This window comes from Epinephelus fuscoguttatus, linkage group LG14 (assembly GCF_011397635.1).
Source record: "Epinephelus fuscoguttatus linkage group LG14, E.fuscoguttatus.final_Chr_v1".
In the NCBI taxonomy this organism is placed as follows: Eukaryota; Metazoa; Chordata; class Actinopteri; order Perciformes; family Serranidae; genus Epinephelus; species Epinephelus fuscoguttatus.
The window spans coordinates 8,242,145-8,257,348 of NC_064765.1; the positions used below are offsets into that span (position 1 = coordinate 8,242,145).

The window sequence follows — 15,204 nt, forward strand, 5'->3', positions numbered from 1 at the left end:
TATGATCAACAAATTAATGACTTTTTATGATAGATTAGAATAAGATTTGTGAGCAATTCACATGCTTGCAGTATTTAAAGTAATTAAAATTAGCTTCAGCTGTTATTTTGAGACTAATTCTCTCACTCTCAAGGCAATTTTGTTCTGCAATGATATTTGCCTGTTCATTGCTGTTAAGGGCAATTAAGTTTAAAAAAAAATAGCTCCACCTTTATCAGCTGCAACATTAAGGCAATGTATACATCAATGCATCAGTAATCCAATAATATAATAAATATGTATGTCTCTGAAATGGTCTATTCTGCATATAGTGTGCTCTCACTTTTGGTTCTTTAAGTATATTCTGACACTAATACTGTGCTTTAAATTTGAATGCGCTGTAGTACACTGATATAGTGCGTCTTTTACTAAGTGAACACTCTGAGTACTTCCTCCACTACTGTTTATGAGGTACTGAAAACAGACACATCTAGTAAATGACCAAGTCGTATGTAATACAGTCTGTATATTTGGGGGCGGCAGTAGCTCAGTCCATAGGGACTTGGGTTGGAAACCAACCGGTCCCGTCCGGACCAAAAATGTGGAGCGTGGACTGGTAGCTGGAGAGGTGCCAGTTCACCTCCTGGGCACTGCCGAGGTGTCCCTGAGCAAGGCACTGAACCCCCCACTCTGACATCTCTCCATTTAGTGCATGTATAGGTCCAGTTTGTGCATGTGTGTGTCCGGACCTGTGTGTAATTGACAACATAGTGTAAAATTGAGTTTCCCCTCGGGGATTAATAAAGTATATAAAATAAAAAAATAAATAAAAAAATTATAATATCTCAAAACGTGGTCCCGTAGGCTCCTATTTAATATGTCCCCCCCCTTAAAATATTAAAATGAGACCTGAAGCCTTGAATGAATTTTTGGTATGAAAATGATGAAGCTCCAGTTAAATGCAACACTCATACAAACTCTTAATATGAACTGCTGATGGGGATCTTGAGTCTACCTGATAACGTTTCATCTCTCTGACTGCAGCTATATTTACCACTCTCATGCTCAACCTAAAAAAACATTCCAGTGCATGTCTGTGCACCAGATGACAGAAAACAGCTGGTGTGTGACATATAACACACATGTATGTTCACTCTGGAGCTTCAGTTGACACAGAAATGGAAGTTTTCCAGCTGTTTGCTCAGAGACCTGCAGAGCAGTGCGGGGGTGTCGGTGCAGAGGTGCAGGTGCACTCTGAGAGCCGGAGGTTGTGGTGAAGTGGAGGGTTTCGCCTTCGTCATTTCTCAGCACAGAGAGCGATGTGCAGGCTGCTCTGTGACCACATCCTCTCTTCTGCTGCCGCTCTCTGCTCCTCTGCAGGGTTTCAACCAGCAACAGCTCCGACCTTCTTCAGATGAGTGTTGATTTCCTGTTGTTATGTGGCAGACTCACACTCCTACACTTACTTTCCTACTGACAGTGTGTGAACTAAAGGAGTCGCATCTTTATTCATGTAGAGAATGTTAACCGTCATACACTTCTCTCACTTGTGTAAAATGGAAAAACTAGTTCTGACTTAAATAAATCCACCTTAATCAATGATTTCTTTATGATACAGAACAGTCAGTGGAAAATAATCAAATCAGATTTAGTCACCTCTCAGTTTGCTCGCTGGAAAAACTTATTAAGACCTAAATAAACCTACTCGTGAAGTTTCCCTAAGCTGATGTTTCAACATCATGTAGGTGAGGAATAAGTAATTTCGTAGAAAAGATGCAGATAAGAGAGCAGCCAAAAATACCTCACACTCTCTGTGGAAAAGGTGATGCTCAGTGTAGGACAAAATGGCTTAATCTTTCATTTCAATCAACCATTAAAATATGAGGAGTCTCTAATATAAACATTAACCCATGCCTGTTTCGAGAGACTATTTGCTACTAGTATTTCTGCCTGGAGGTGTCATGAGAATCATAAAAACCTTTCTTTTAAATATTAAAATTACAGTACACAATTGATTAGATCCTCTGAAACACTTTTATTGAGAAGCAAATTAAGCAAACAAGCAATTTGCAACCACAAACCACAAATTATTATCAGAAGTATTTATGAAAATGTGATGTCAACATATCTACATGTCAGTTATAACTTAAAGGCAAATTCAGTATTTTCCAACCTGGACTTTATATATCCATGCTTTTGAGTCTAAGTGACTGATGGGAACAACAATTCTTGAAATTGGTTTAATATTGAGCAAGAGTGCGCAACCAGCAGCGACGAAACAGGCTGCAATGTAACAGTATTGGGCAATTGTGCACCAGCAATTTGAGTCTATTTAAAGTGCTTGTTTTTGCCACTGACAGGCTCAGATTGGTAGTATAGGTGTCTGACAACTTATGGAAAGGTTCCCTACAGAGATTAGAGTAAAATCCCTTTTGTTTAAACAGAAACACCGCCATCGTCACACCCACCAGACTCCATTTAAATAAACTACAACGGACTTTATTCAAAGCCAACAGAAATCAAATCAAACTCAGAAAATTTATTGTGGTTCGTCTTTCCACTGTTCTGCAATCACCAACTCTAGTTTGGTAGAAACCAACCTTCAATTCACAGAGTTATATATGAATATATGCTGCCTGTGTACATGCTAAAATTACTATTTATTTGAATGGAGTCTGGCTGGTTTTGACGATAGCGATTTTGAGGCTGTTTTTAGTTAGATAAAAATGATCTTACTCTCTAACAAAAAGGTCTATCTCTGCAGGGATCCTTTCTATAATGTTGTCAGACACTTCTAATCATAATCTGAGCCTGTCAAAAAAATACCCTTTAACAAGAATAAGCACATGACTGTTCATCTATTTTAGCAGAATGCAAATACACTATAACATACAAAGTTCAGCGCTTATTTACAGAAACATTTTCAACTTCCCAGAATGCATCCGCTCAGCTCAGCTCTCAGTGGTTTCGCTTTCCACTCGAATTCTGCAACACACAGAAAGGACACAATTTTCTCACTCGTTCATTCACACATAAAAATGTACAGAGCCAGTTTTTAGGTGAAGGACAGAGATTATGTGTGGGGACAAACCTGAAGCTTCCACACCAGGAATGCCACAAAGACTCCGTAGACCATGCTCTTGACGATGAAAACACCGTAGGAGAGTTTGGCAGTCTGTGCGATCTTCAGATATTTCTCTGCACAAACATACAGATGAGGGAACATGAGCCAAAGAGGAATCATCCAGTGCACTTTACTGACACCAAGGACACTAAACAGTAGCAGGGGTGAACCACAATATATTTACCTCTTGTCAGGACACCTTCTTTAGCTGACAGAAAAAGAAGAAGAGGATTAGACGAGGGCAGATGGCTGTTCACATGTATTGTCAGTCACGTTTAGTAATTTCTGAGGTCCAAATGAAACATACCTTTGTCTCCAAAAATTGAATATGAGTAAGATTTTGTATCTGTCCCATCGTAGAAGCTGACAGTGCAATTGAATTCAGTGTTGGGGTTGTACCACTCTTTGGCAGAGACCCTCAGCCTGCTGGTGATGGTGTAATACTTGTCCTCCCCCTGCAGGGCAGCGTTGTCAGTCGCCACACCAGTGGTGACGTCGTCTCCACCGACCCGCCAGGACACACTGACATGGTCTGGGTAGAATCCAGTGGCCAAACATACAATGGTCTTCTCCGCATTGCCTCTCTTGTTTTTACACTCTTTTTCTGAAGGACGAAGCACTTCCACTTTCGGTGGGGTGATCGTGCTGTCTTTTTCTGCAAGGACAAAGCACAGAAATCACTAAATTAAAGCTGCCTATAGATCAACGGCTAATGTACATGTGACATCTTAATACCAGTTTAGACATGAACGTCAGGGTATTGAAAGACTTTTTCACCAACAGCTCATATGAAGTATCTCTATATGTAATGGATCCCATTTATAGCCTCATTAATGTGATTTAAATACACATTTTTCATTCAGTTTTACCATCTGATAGCAACTGAGAAAAGGTTTACGATGACATCCTGTGAATGCTGATATTTACAGCTTGAACATATAATGCTTTAAGTCTGGTGCCGAGACCAAACACAGCATATTTGCCATTGAACAGAGAGATTTAACGCAGTTATCGCCAATTTTACGTTTTCTTTTACAGTTTTGAAAGGAAGCAACACACTGCTGCTGAAGCAAGTCACCTAACAAGACATTAAAACAATTTTACTCAACAATAATCCTCAGATTGGAGTCAAGAGAGAGTCACAAAACAAACATTTCTGTGTATGATTTTTCTAATTTTCTTACCCAACACTGTCAGTCTGGTGCCACTGCCAAAGTAAGCAGGCTCGTAGTTGGTCACACTGATACAAGGCTACAGAAAAACTATGTGAGCTCTCAGCCCCGAAGCTGTCGACTGTCTCTGTGCTCGTCTTTTTAGATAACTTAAACATTTGTAGAAACAACCTCAAATTAAACCAGCTGCTAACAGCATTAATTCTGATTTAAGGTGCATTTAAGAGCAGGAGATTAAAAACAGCCCTCAGCTCTAATCTGGTAGTTACCAACTAGTCTCATGGAACATTATGATTTAAGTTTTGTGATTGCCTTACCTAAGACGGTGAGTTTAGTTCCAGCTCCAAAGTAAGCCTCTGACTGTGAGCTCACAGTGTTTCACAGAGCTGATAAGAACTCGCTGTGACATTAATAATCTGGGCTCAGAGCCAAATGTTTTATCGCTGCAGCACTTTTACAGGAGAACACAGACGAGGCTTGTTTTCACTGACACAAACTAACTCCTGCAGAAGCTCAATCATCAGTCCACTTTGTTCACTACCATCAAATTAACTGTCTATTAAACATATCCTTAGTATTAACCTGTGAGTCATGCTCTGTGAGATGTTTCTGTCGCAGGTTTTCTTACCTAAAACAGTGAGTTTAGTCCCAGCTCCAAAGTAAGCCTCGGTGTAGGAACACAGAGACTTTTGACAGTTACAAAAACTCTTCCTGCTGCCTCTCTTTATCTCTGCCTCTTTGAGATTATCACAGCTTTGTCGCTCGTTGACATGTAAGGACTCTAAGTACAGCTTATTCACTACGAATCAGCAGTCTTTCGAGCCTTTGAGTATCTTAACAGTGTCAGAAATATCTTCACAAAATCCTACCTGAACAGTTAAAATGTGTTCTTACCCAAAACTGTTAACTTTGTTCCTTTGCCAAAGAAAGCCTCTACAGCACCACCAGAGTCACAGTGAATGTGATCAGTGCTCAAAACAGCTCAAGATGCTGCTTTTACTTAAGTGCTTTAGTTTCTAGTTTTGTAATGAATGTGACTTTCCTTTAAAACCAACAACTACAGCCTGTTTGTACGAGATTTTGATTTCTTACCTAAAACAGTTAACTTTGTTCCTCCACCAAAGTAAGCCTCTGCAGTGGTGGTCACAGTGAATGTGATCAGTGCTCAAAACAGCCCAGGATGCAGCTTTTACTTTGCTTCCTTAGTCGTATTAAATATAACTTCCCTTTACAATGAACAACTTAAGACTGTTTTTTGCAAGAAGTTTTTCCAAACCTCTGTTGCCTCCCTGTTAGACTTTATGTTCACTTACCAAGAACAGTCAGTTTTGTTCCCTGGCCGAAATAGACTTGAGACAACATTTAGGATTAGGAACAAAAATATCTGGGCAGAACTTAAACTAGACTTGAGTACATTATCTTTCTTGAAGACATAATTTGATTTGATTTCTTACCTAAAACAGTTAACTTTGTTCCTCCACCGAAGTAAGCTTCCCTAGTGTCAGTCACAGTGAATGTGATCAGTGCTAAAAACATCCCAGGATGCTGCTTTTACTTTGAATCTTAACTTTTCTTTAAACCAACAACTACAGCCTGTTTTTACAATAATATTTTACAACCCTCTCAGTCACCACCCTTTTAGGCTTTATTTTAACCTATCAAGAACAGTCAGTTTTGTTGCCTGGCTGAAATAAGCTTCAACACTGTCTCAGTTTGAAGCCTTAAAACATGAACTCTAAACAGGACTTGAATGAGAATATTTTTTATTTTAAATTAGTTTGATTTCTTACCTAAAACAGTTAACTTTGTTCCTCCACCAAAGAAAGCTTCTGCACCAGTACCAGAGTCACAGTGAATGTGATCAGTGCTTTAAACAGCCAGGATGCTGCCTTTACTTTGCTTCTTTACTCGTAATAAATATAACTTCACTTTACAACAAACGACTTAAGACTGTTTTGTACAAGACGCTTTTACAAACCTCTCAGTCACCACCCTGTTAGACTTTATTTTAACAAACCAAGAACAGTAGGTTTTGTTTTCTTTGCTGAAATAGGCTCAAACACTGTCTGAGTTTAAAACCTTAAAACAAAAACTCTAAGCAGAACTTAAACTAGACACGAGTGCAGTGAGTTTCTTACAGACAGAGGGACAATTTTTGAATTTGTTTTGATTTCTTACCTAGAACAGTTAACTTTGTTCCTCCACCAAAGAAAGCCTCTGTATTGGTGTTCACAGTGCACTGGATCAGTGCTCAAAACATCCCAAGATGCTGCTTTTACTTTGCTTCTTTACATTTGAGTTTTCTATAACTGCAAATTTCCATTTTCCTTTCCTCCTGTTTTTACTAGTTTTTTTGCAAGACAGCCCTCTCAGCTGCCACCCTGTTAGACTTTATGTTAACTTACCAAGAACAGTTTTGTTCCCTGAAATAAACTTAAACTCTGTCTCAGTTTGAAGCCTAAGGACACAAACTCTCTGCAGAACTTACACTTGATTTTAGTACAGTGAGTTTTCGAGAGACACAGGAACACTTTCTGAATTAGTTTTGATTTCTTACCTAGAACAGTTAACTTTGTTCCTCCACCAAAGTAAGCCTCTTCAGTGGTGGTCACAGTGAATGTGATCAGTGCTCAAAACATCCCAGGATGCAGCTTTTACTTTGCTTCCTTAGTCGTATTAAATATAACTTCCCTTTACAACGAACAACTTAACACAAGAGTCTTTAACAACCCTCTCAATCACCACCCTGTTCAACTTTATGTTAACTTACCAAGAACACTCAGTTTTGTTCCCTGAATGAAACAGACTTCATACTGACACAACATTTAGGATTAGGAACAAAAATATCTGGGCAGAACTTAAACTAGACTTGAGTACATTATCTTTCTTGAAGACATAATTTGATTTGATTTCTTACCTAAAACAGTTAACTTTGTTCCTCCACCGAAGTAAGCTTCCTTAGCGTCAGTCACAGTGAATGTGATCAGTGCTCAAAACAGCCCAGGATGCTGCTTTTACTTTGAATCTTAACTTTTCTTTAAACCAACAACTACAGCCTGTTTTTACAATAATATTTTACAACCCTCTCAGTTGCCATCCTGTTAGAGTTTATTTTAACAAACTAAACAGTCAGTTTTGTTGCCTGGCTGAAATAAGCTGTCTGAGTTTGAAGCCTAAGAACACAAACTCTAAACAGGACTTGAATGAGAATATTTTTTATTTTAAATTAGTTTTGATTTCTTACCTAAAACAGTTAACTTTGTTCCTCCACCAAAGAAAGCCCCATCAGCATCAGAGTCACAGTGAACTTGATCAGTGCTTTAAACAGCCAGGATGCTGCCTTTACTTTGCTTCTTTACTCGTAATAAACATAACTTCCCTACACAACAAACGACTTAAGACTGTTTTGTACAAGAAGCTTTTAAAACCCTCTCAGTCACCACCCTGTTAGACTTTATTTTAACAAACAAAGAACAGTAGGTTTTGTTCCCTGAATCAAATAGGCTCAAACACTGTCTGAGTTTAAAGCCTTAAAACATGAACTTAAACTAGACATGAGTGCAGTGAGTTTCTTACAGACAGAGGGACAATTTTTGAATTTGTTTTGATTTCTTACCTAGAACAGTTAACTTTGTTCCTCCACCAAAGAAAGCCTCTGTATTGAAGTTCACAGTGCACTGGATCAGTGCTCAAAACATCCCAAGATGCTGCTTTTACTTTGCTTCTTTACATTTGAGTTTTCTATAACTGCAAATTTCCTTTTTCCTTTCCTCCTGTTTTTACAACTTGCATGAAAGACAGTACTCTCAGTTACCACCCTGTTAGACTTTATGTTAACTTACCAAGAACAGTTTTGTTCCCTGAAATAAACTTAAACTCTGTCTCAGTTTGAAGCCTAAGGACACAAACTCTCTGCAGAACTTACACTTGATTTTAGTACAGTGAGTTTTCGAGAGACACGAGAACACTTTTTCAATTAGTTTTGATTTCTTACCTAGAACAGTTAACTTTGTTCCTCCACCAAAGTAAGCCTCTGCATTCTGGTTCACAGTGAATGTGATCAGTGCTCAAACCAGCCACGATGCAGCTTTTACTTTGCTTCCTTAGTCTTTATAAATATAACTTCCCTTTACAACCAATATCTACAGCCTGTTTTTACAAAAATCTTTTAAAACTCTCTGTTACTATCCTCTTAGACTTTATGTTGACTTACAAGGAGGCTTCATACTAACATTTAAGATGAAGAACAAAAGCTCTGAGGAGAATTTAAACCAGACTTAGAGTACATTATCTTATTGAAGACATAACAATGTGATTTTCATTAGTTTTGATTTCTTACCTAAAACAGTTAACTTTGTTCCTCCACCAAAGAAAGCTTCACCAGTACCAGAGTCACAGTGAATGTGATCAGTGCTCAAACAGCCCAAGATGCTGCTTTTACTTTGAATCTTTACATTTGAGTTATGTAATAAATATAACTTTTCTTTAAACCAATAAGTACAGCCTGTTTTCTACAAGAATATTTTACAACCCTCTCAGTCACCACCCTGTTAGAGTTTATTTTAACAACTATGAACAGTCAGTATTGTTCCCTGGCTGAAATAAGCTTCCACACTGTCTCAGTTTGAAGCCTAAGAACACAAACTCTAAGCAGAACTTGAACTAGACTTAAATACAGTGAGTTGCTTAAAGACATGGGCATTTTAAAAAGAAAATTAGCTTTGATTTCTTACCTAAAACAGTTAACTTTGTTCCTCCACCAAAGAAAACTTCACCACCACCACCAGAGTCACAGTGCACCTGATCAGTGCTCAAACCAGCTATAGATAGCTTTTACTTAGAATTATTGCTCTGTAGTTGTGCATCAAAGCAGATTTCCCTTTTCCTTTCCTCCTGTTTTTACTAGTTGTTCGCAAGACAATGTTTTCAATCACCCTGTTAGACTTCATTTTACAAACCAAAACCAGTAGTTTTTGTTCCCTGGCTGAAATAAGCTGAAACTCTGTCTCAGTTTAAAGCCTAAGGACACACTCTGAGCAGAACTTAAACTAGACATGAGAACACTAAGTTTCTTAAAGATTTTACAATTAGTTTTTGATTTCTTACCTAACACAGTTAACTTTGTTCCTCCTCCAAAGTGAGCCTCTGCACCAGCACCACCGGAGTCACAGTGAATGTGATCAGTGCTCAAACAGCCCAACATCTTGCTTTTACTTTGCTTCTTTACATTTTAGTTATGTAATAAATATAACTTTTCTTTAAAACCAACAACTACAGTCTGTTTTCTACAAGAATATTTTACAACCCTCTCAGTTAAACTTTATTTTAACAACTATGAACAGTCAGTTTTGTTCCCTGGCTGAAATAAGCTTCCACGCTGTCTCAGTTTGAAGCCTAAGAGCACAAACTCTAAGCAGAACTTGAACTAGACATGAGGCACAATAAGATTATTTTAAATTAGTTTTGATTTCTTACCTAAAACAGTTAACTTTGTTCCTCCACCAAAGAAAGCTTCTCTACCACCAGAGTCACAGTGAACATGATCAGTGCTCAAACAGCACTCTGTAGCTGTGTATCAAAGCAGATTTCCTTTTTCCTTCCCTCCTGTTTTTACTAGTTTTATGGAAGACAATGCTTTCAATCACCACCCTGTTAGACTTTATCTTAACAAACCAAGAACAGTAGGTTTTGTTCCCTTTGTTGAAATAAGCTCAAACACTGTCTCAGTTTAAAGCCTTAGGACACAAACTCTGTGCAGAAATTAAACTAGACTTGAGTACAGTAAGTTTCCTAAAGACACAATAACATATTTTTTTAATTAGTTTTGATTTCTTACCTAACACAGTTAACTTTGTTCCTCCACCGAAGAAAGCTTCAGCAGCGTTGTTCACAGTGCACTGGATCAGTGCTCAAACCAGCCCAAGATGCTGCTTTTACTTTGAATCTTTACATTTAAGTTTACGAATAAATGTAGCTTCCCTGTTTTTTTCACAACACAACCCTCTCAGTAAACTCCCTGTTAGATTTTATATTAACTCACCAGCAACAGTAGGTTTTGTTCCCTGGCTGAAAAAGACGTCGTACTGACACGTATAAGCTTAACAATAAAAAGCTCTGAGCAGAATTTAAACCAGACTTGAGTGCTGTAAGTTTCTTAACATAACCATGACAGTGCTTTTAAGATTAGTTTTGATTTCTTACCTAAAACAGTTAACTTTGTTCCTCCACCGAAGTAAGCTTCTTGGTTTGAGTCACAGTGCTCTGGATCAGTGCTCAAAACTGGCAGAGATGCTGCTTTTACTTTGCTTTTCTAGGTTCTAGTTTTGGGGTAAATGGAACTTTCCTGTGTTTTAAAAGTTGAGTGCAACTCAAACCTCTCAGTCACCACCATGTTAGACTTCATGTTAACTTACCAAGAACAGTAGGTTTTGTCCCCTGACTGAAATAAGCTTAGAGCGAACACATTTTAGCTTAACAACAAAAAGCTTTGAGCAGACTTTAAACTTTAAACTAGACTTAAGTGTTGTAAGTTTCTGCAAGTAATCATTACAATGCTTTTTAAGATTAGTTTTGATTTCTTACCTAAAACAGTTAACTTTGTTCCTCCACCAAAGAAAGCTCCTGCAGCACCAGCACCAGAGTCACAGTGAATGTGATCAGTGCTCAAAACAGCTCAAGATGCTGCTTTTACTTTGAATCTTTGCTTTTTAGTGTCGTATTACTGCAAAATGTCCTTTTTCCTTTCCTCGTGGTTTTATCACCACCCTGTTAGACTTTATCTTAACGAACCAAGAACAGTCAGTTTTTCCTCCTTGGCCAAAGTAGGCTTTGAACAGCGAATTCTTTAAGCTTTAGAAACAAAAGCAGTCAGCTACATTTCAACTAGACCTGAGTGCAGTCTGAGAAGAAAAATTCAGGTCAATTACAGCGCTATTTTTTGATTTCTTACCTAAAACAGTTAACTTTGTTCCTCCACCGAAGTAAGCCTCGCGGTCTGAGTCACAGTGAATGTGATCGGTGCTCAAACAGCCCAAGATGCTGCTTTTACTTTGCTTTAGATTCTAGTTTTGTAATAAACGCAAGTTTCCTGATTTTTTAAAAGTTATATGCAACTCAAATTGCTCAATCAACACCCTGTTAGACTTTGTTTTAACTTACCAAGAACAGTAGGTTTTGTCCCCTGGCTGAAATAAGCTTCATACTGACACACATTTAATCTTAACAACAAAAAGCTTTGAGCAGAACTTAAACTAGACTTGGGTGCAGTACGTTTTAACTAAGAGAAAATCATTACAATGCTATTTTCTTACCTAAAACAGTTAACTTTGTTCCTCCACCAAAGAAAGCTTCATAACCACCAGAGTCACAGTGAATGTGATCAGAGCTCAAAACAGCCCAGGATGCTGCTTTTACTTTGGTGCTTTACATTTGAGTTTACAAATAAATGCAACTTTCCTGTTCTTTAAAAGTCGTATGCAACACAAACCTCACAATTTACTCCCTTTTTAGACTTTATGTGAACTTACCAAGAACAGTCAGTTTCGTTCCCTGGCTGATATAAGCTTCAAACTGCCGCAACATTTAAGCTTAACAACAAAAAGCTCTGAACTTATGTGCTGTAAGTTACTTAAAGAAACACACCAATTACAATGCTTTTTACGCCATTAGTTTTGATTTCTTACCTAAAACAGTTAACTTTGTTCCTCCACCGAAGAAAGCTTCTACATTGTTGGTCACAGTGAATGTGATCAGTGCTCAAAACAGCCCAGGCCCTACTTTGAGTCTTCGTACTGACCCAGGATTCAAGCCTAAGAACAGAAAGCTTTGAGCAGAACTTAAACTTACTGCACCCAGGTCTAGTTTAAGTAAGAGAAACTTATTACAACACAATTTCTTTCTTTGTTTTGGTTTCTTACCTAAAACAGTTAACTTTGTTCCTCCACCGAAGAAAGCTTCATAAGTACCACCAGAGTCACAGTGAATGTGATCAGTGCTCAAACAGCCCAGGATGCTGCTTTTAGTTTTTGTGAGTTTTTGTAAGTCCTGCTGTAAGTTTCTTAAAGAGACACGCCAGTTACACTGCTTTTCATGCCATTAGTTTTGATTTCTTACCTAAAACAGTTAACTTTGTTCCTCCACCGAAGAAAACTTCGTTACCAGAGTCACAGTGAATGTGATCAGTGCTCAAAACAGCCCAGCATGCTGCTTTTACTTTGAATCTTTACATTTAAGTTTAAGAATAAACACAACTTTCCTGCTTTTTACAGTTGTATGCAATACAAACCTCTCAATAAACAACATGTTAGGCTTTGTTTCAACTCACCAAGAACAGTCAGTTTTGTTCCCTGGCCGAAATAAGCTTCGTTCTGACACAGCGACTGAGCTTAACAACAAAAACCTCTTCGCAGAGCGTAAGTTTTTGTAAGTCCTGCCGTAAGTTTCTTGAAGAAACACGCCAATAACAATACTTTTTTTTTCATTATTAGTTTTGATTTCTCACCTAAAACAGTTAACTTTGTTCCTCCACCGAAGAAAGCTTCATATCCCTGGTTCACAGTGCACTGGATCAGTGCTCAAAACAGCCCAGGACGCTGCTTTTACTTTGCTTTCTTTACATTTTAGTTTACGAATAAATGCAGCTTTCCTGTTTTTTACAGTTGTATGCAATACAGACCTCTCAATAAACTGAGGTTAGGCTTTATTTCAACTTACCAAGAACAGTCAGTTTTGTCCCCTGGCCGAAATAAGCTTCGTACTGACACAGCGTTTAAGCTTAACGACAAAAACCTCTTAGCAGAACTTACGTTTCTGTAAGTTCTGCCGTAAGTTTCTTAAAGAAACACGCCAATTACAATGCTTTTTTCGCCATTAGTTTTGATTTCTTACCTAAAACAGTTAACTTTGTTCCTCCACCAAAGAAAGCTTCTGAGCTCTGGGTCACAGTGAACTTAATCAGTGCTAAAACAGCCCAAGATGCTGCTTTTATTTTGTTTCTTTACATTTTAGTTTACGAATGAATGCAGCTTTCCTGTTTTATTAAAACCTGTGTGCAATAAAAAACTCCCAATTTACTCCCTGTTAGACTTTGTTTCAACTTACCAAGAACAGTCAGTTTTGTCCCCTGGCCGAAATGAGCTTCAAACTGACACAGCGTTTAAGCTTAACGACAAAAACCTCTTAGCAGAGCTTAAGTTTTTCTAAGTTCTGCCATGAGTTTCTTAAAGAAACATGCCAGTTACAATGCTTTTATTGCCATTAGTTTTGATTTCTTACCTAAAACAGTTAACTTTGTTCCTCCACCGAAGAAAACTTCTGTGCCCTGGGTCACAGTGAACTTAATCAGTGCTAAAACAGCCCAAGATGCTGCTTTTACTTTGAATCTTTACATTTTAGTTTTGTTATAAATATCACATTCCCTTTAAAACCAACAGCTACAGCGTGTTTTCTCCAAAAACGTGTACAGTTACTATCACTTTGTTAGACTTCATGTTAACTTCAGTCAGTTTTGTTTCCTGGCTCAAACAGGTTTCAAACGGACGGAACGTTTAAGCTTAAAAATAAAAACCTCCTGAGCAGAAGTTAAACTGGACGTGAGTACAGTTAGTTTCTTAAAGTCACAATAACAACGTTTTTTCATTAGTTTTGATTTCTTACCTAAAACAGTTAACTTTGTTCCTCCACCAAAGTAAGCTTCATTAGCACCAGTGTCACAGTGAATGTGATCAGTGCTCAAAACAGCCCAAGATGCTGCTTTTACTTTGAATCTTTACATTTTGGTTGTTTTTAATGTATTAAATGTCACTTTCCTTTAAATTCCAAGATAACATATGCTGCACTGCCGTCTGTTTTTTACAAGTTTAATGTAACAGAAACTGTTTCTTTCAACAACCATCCTGCTTGTATGTTTTACTTCTGTTACAGGTGAATTAATCAGACGGTTTGGTGTCTTACTTACCGAGAACAGTCAGTTTAGTTCCCTGGCCGAAATAGGCTTCGTAATTGGCACAGCGCTTAAGCGTAACACTAAAAAGCTCAAAGCTGAGTTTCAACTATAAAGACCAGTTATGTTTCTTATATGAATGTTCCAGTTACAGTTAGTTAAATGTGAATCATTCTTGACTTACCTAAAACAGTCAGTTTGGTTCCTTTTCCAAAGTAAACTTCGTTTGCATTGTCACAGTGCAGAAATACTGAGCATGAAACTCTTGAGTTTTTCTCCACCAGATTTAACTTTAGAAACTTTTTACTGATACATCTGTTAATACTGAGACTCTAAAGCAACATGACATTTATAGAAACACAGTATTAAACTGGAATATTTACCTAAAACAGTCAGTTTGGTTCCTTGGCCAAAGTAAGCAGGGTCGTTGTAGGTCACAGTGTTCTCACTTCAGCTCAATATTTCAGCTTTTTCATAACAAACTCTTTTTCCTTCACTGTCAAACCAACATTTTTGACTGTTCTGAGTTTGTCTCAGTGAACTGAAGCAGTGACAGATCCTACTTACCCAAAACAGTGAGTTTTGTCCCCTTTCCAAAGTGAGCTTCAGCTCCAGTGTCACACTGAGTGTCTCCTCCACCAAAAAGTCTCTAAACTTTCCATAATCAGCATGTAGAGACACAGTGTGATGATCCAGAGGATGAAGAAGGTTCAAACACGCAGGACGAGCTTTATAATGTCCAAATATATCCTTTATGTCAAGATGAGTCAAAGAAGCATCCTGATGCTTCACATATGATTTGAAAGTCATTTTAAAAACTATTTTTCCTGCAGATTTTCTACATATAAATGAACAGTTTGACACCAGAGTGTGCTGCTGTCATCTACACCTTCATATTATTGATATTTCTGCTCTCCTCAGTGTGTCAGGCAGCTTGTAGCCGTCTACACAATGGGTGTTAATGGAAGGAGGTTTTTGTACGGCGGCTC

The 15,204-nt window shown here is 38.0% G+C and overlaps 1 protein-coding gene across 1 annotated transcript in view; it reads right to left on the reverse strand.

The window, feature by feature from the left end:
* Window positions 1–1,994: 1,994 nt before the first annotated feature.
* LOC125901233 (M1-specific T cell receptor beta chain-like) overlaps window positions 1,995–15,204 on the reverse strand; it is a 115,401-nt gene continuing 102,191 nt past the window's right edge. Inside the window, exons 3-7 of the mRNA XM_049596796.1 lie at window positions 11,225–11,269; window positions 3,411–3,758; window positions 3,288–3,311; window positions 3,071–3,177; window positions 1,995–2,964 (exon numbers count right to left, since the gene is read on the reverse strand). Of these exons, the coding sequence (XP_049452753.1) occupies window positions 2,938–2,964; window positions 3,071–3,177; window positions 3,288–3,311; window positions 3,411–3,758; window positions 11,225–11,269 (551 nt within the window). The 3' untranslated portion in view covers window positions 1,995–2,937. The remainder of the gene's footprint in view (window positions 2,965–3,070; window positions 3,178–3,287; window positions 3,312–3,410; window positions 3,759–11,224; window positions 11,270–15,204) is intronic.